Source organism: Raphanus sativus, unplaced genomic scaffold, assembly GCF_000801105.2.
Source record: "Raphanus sativus cultivar WK10039 unplaced genomic scaffold, ASM80110v3 Scaffold2173, whole genome shotgun sequence".
Classification (NCBI taxonomy): domain Eukaryota; kingdom Viridiplantae; phylum Streptophyta; class Magnoliopsida; order Brassicales; family Brassicaceae; genus Raphanus; species Raphanus sativus.
The window spans coordinates 14,304-17,016 of record NW_026617482.1 but is presented as its reverse complement, the minus strand read 5'-3'; the positions used below and the strand labels follow the sequence as shown (position 1 = coordinate 17,016).

General features: G+C 36.5%; 1 protein-coding gene across 1 annotated transcript; it reads left to right on the top strand.

Annotated features, from left to right (window-relative positions):
- Positions 1-15: 15 nt before the first annotated feature.
- LOC130505325 (protein GOLVEN 3-like) lies at positions 16-1,427 on the top strand (the record flags this gene model as incomplete). The annotated part of the gene is made up of 5 exons (XM_056999926.1): positions 16-112; positions 270-340; positions 428-617; positions 966-1,012; positions 1,113-1,427. Coding segments are annotated over 5 exons (567 nt in total), but the record flags the coding sequence as incomplete, so codon positions are not given.
- Positions 1,428-2,713: the final 1,286 nt, after the last annotated feature.

Sequence of the window (2,713 nt, the reverse complement as noted above, 5' to 3'; positions counted from 1 at the left end):
TTGGAAGCATATATTTTTGATAATCATGATGAGATTCACATCATAGTAGTAGCTTTCCTTATTATCATTCAAGCCCTAGAAGACGACCATATCCTAGTCTATGCTCATGAAGGTGCCTATTTACATAAGACCCCTAATTTTATAACTTTTCTTCCGTTACCTTATACGGTTATCTTTGCATAATCATTGTTTTTTTCTGAAGATTAGCTTAATAAAATAGCTATTAAAACTTTCTTTTACATTGTGTATCTCTCGATTTGTTTTGATAGGCGGAGATGCTGGTCACAAGAAGAGTCTTGACTATTTTGGAGATAAATATACATCGACACTGCATCCTAAAGTAGGATTCTTTTCATTAAATTATTTCTCAAATAATTTGTATATTTAAAGGGAAATCCATCCATTATCAACTTATACACCATAACAGGATTCCCACGACTTTACCAACAGTGGAGCACCGAGGAAACTAAGGTCCGGGAGAACAATGAGAACCACGGTGGCTAGGGACGAGAAGGAGAAAGTGAGGGCGATGAATAACGATGATTGGAGTATAAAGATTTCATCAGGTGCATCGAAGCATCTGATGGTGGAGCGAAAAATAGGGTTTCATAAGAGAAGTAAGAGTTCTTCATTTAAATGGAAACCCAAGAAGAAAAAAACTTCTGGTCGATTTGTAGCTTTCTATGATGATTATCGTGGACCAGCACGTCATCCTCCTAGACATAACCTATAATCACAACAGGCAACAACAAACATATATAGTTGTAAAATGTGTAGCATTTGTATATTTCCTTTACTAAGTTTTGTGTTTCTTATTTTTCGGTCAAAACTTGTTTAAAGTTTTGTACAAAGATCAGTTTCTTTCTCCTTTATAAAAAAATGATGTTCATTTTTGGTTAATAATTAATAATTAGTAAAAGTATTGAGCATGTCTTCATTCTATATATGTTTTGGCTTTATTGCAGGAGAGCACAAGAAGATCAAAATATTTGGAGATTTTGACACCACTAAGGTTTGTTTGTCTTGTAAATCTTCTTTAAGACTATCATAGATTTACTCTCTTCGTTTATTCATTCATTATCAATAATTTCGTAAATAATTTGTATTGGCAGCATATCGATGATCTCACCACCGCTAATAGCCTACCAAAACGTGAACTATTTTTTTCAGAGGATATGAAGAAACTTGCTCGATTGTTACGCAGTGATTATCCGATCCACAGTAAGCCTCGAGGAAAGCTTCCAGTCCATAACCGAGCTCCTGACAAGATTTAAGTGATTGTGGATGGGTCGACAAGACTTTGTGTTATAATAGATAAGACTATGAAACTATCAATTTTGTTAGCGAGGTTGTTATATGTTGGTCCCAGTTTTGTTGCTGTGTATAGGGACTTACGTCATTGTCTTGTGTAATAGAGTAATAGTAGCTTCTAGCTATAGTATTGAAGAGAGCTCTCTTTTGAATCTTGTTTTGAAAGAAATTTGTGTAGCTTAGACTTTTTGATATCAAAGTTCTTACAGGGATCGAGAACATATATGATTTAGAAAAAGATAAGAGAAGATTTACACACTAATAAGGCACTTGGGATTATTAATCAGTCAATGCAAAAAATGGAATAAACGAAAATCCAATCTATCTATCTTTTTTTTTTTTTGGTCAAAAATCCAATCTATCTATCTATATATATAAAGTTGAAGAATCTGGCCTCTCAAGCCATCCACGTCATCAAGAAGAGGTGGGGAAATTTGGACACGTCAGCACTCAACTAAACCACTTCTCCGTGTGGATTATTTTCTTGGACACAACTTTTTTTTTTGGATTAGCAGTGTTGTTTTCTAGGCCCAACTACTATAATATTTACGAAGCCCACTCATTCTACTCTCTTCCAACGTTTCTCCTAATCATGTTCGACATTCTCTCTACACCCAAACGATCCGTTTCTGTAGTGAATAGCTTTATCTCTCTTTCTCACCATTAAACCATTCCTCGAATCACCTGAGGCTGCTACAGCTCTTGCTAGTCCCTTGGATTTTCCTACTTCTTATTCTTTGAGCTATGCGGTCCTCACTAACATTCACTCTGTTTCTAAGAGTGAGCTTCAATTAGCACATAACTCTTGTAATATGGCAGCTTCGGCAATTGCAGATAGTGTCACAAGAGACCAGCGCTCTCAATCTTACATTGCTACTGGGGGTCCGAGATGGTTGTCTCAGCTCCTCGCCAAGGAGGCTGCATTATGATGATCCTCTGCTCTGTTTCAAGTCAAAGCAAGCTAATACTCTTTCTTGAGTTTCAAGGCATGCTCGTTTCTTTGCTTTATTTGTGTTTCTTAGGGGCCTACTGGCTTCCAATTTGTTTTTGCTTTCTTGTTTGATGTTGGGTATTAACCCGTAAACTCTGAAATCACATCTTTTGTGATCCCTCAATGACAAAAAAAAAAACCATTCCTCGAATCTGTCCCACTACGATGAATTCAATTGCTCCCTTCCCAAAAATTCATATGAAAACCCTAAAAACTTTTATATAACCGTCTAAGAAATCTACAAATCAAATTTCTTCATCATCCTTTGTGTGCGTTGCGGTCTTGGACACTCAGAGATATCGTCAGTCTTCTATGAGAAGGTCCTCCTTCTCGCTTGGGGTATGCGCATCCTCTCACTCTCTCCCTCTCTTAAGTCAAATTAATATTGGCAAATCAACTAATGGATCTTTG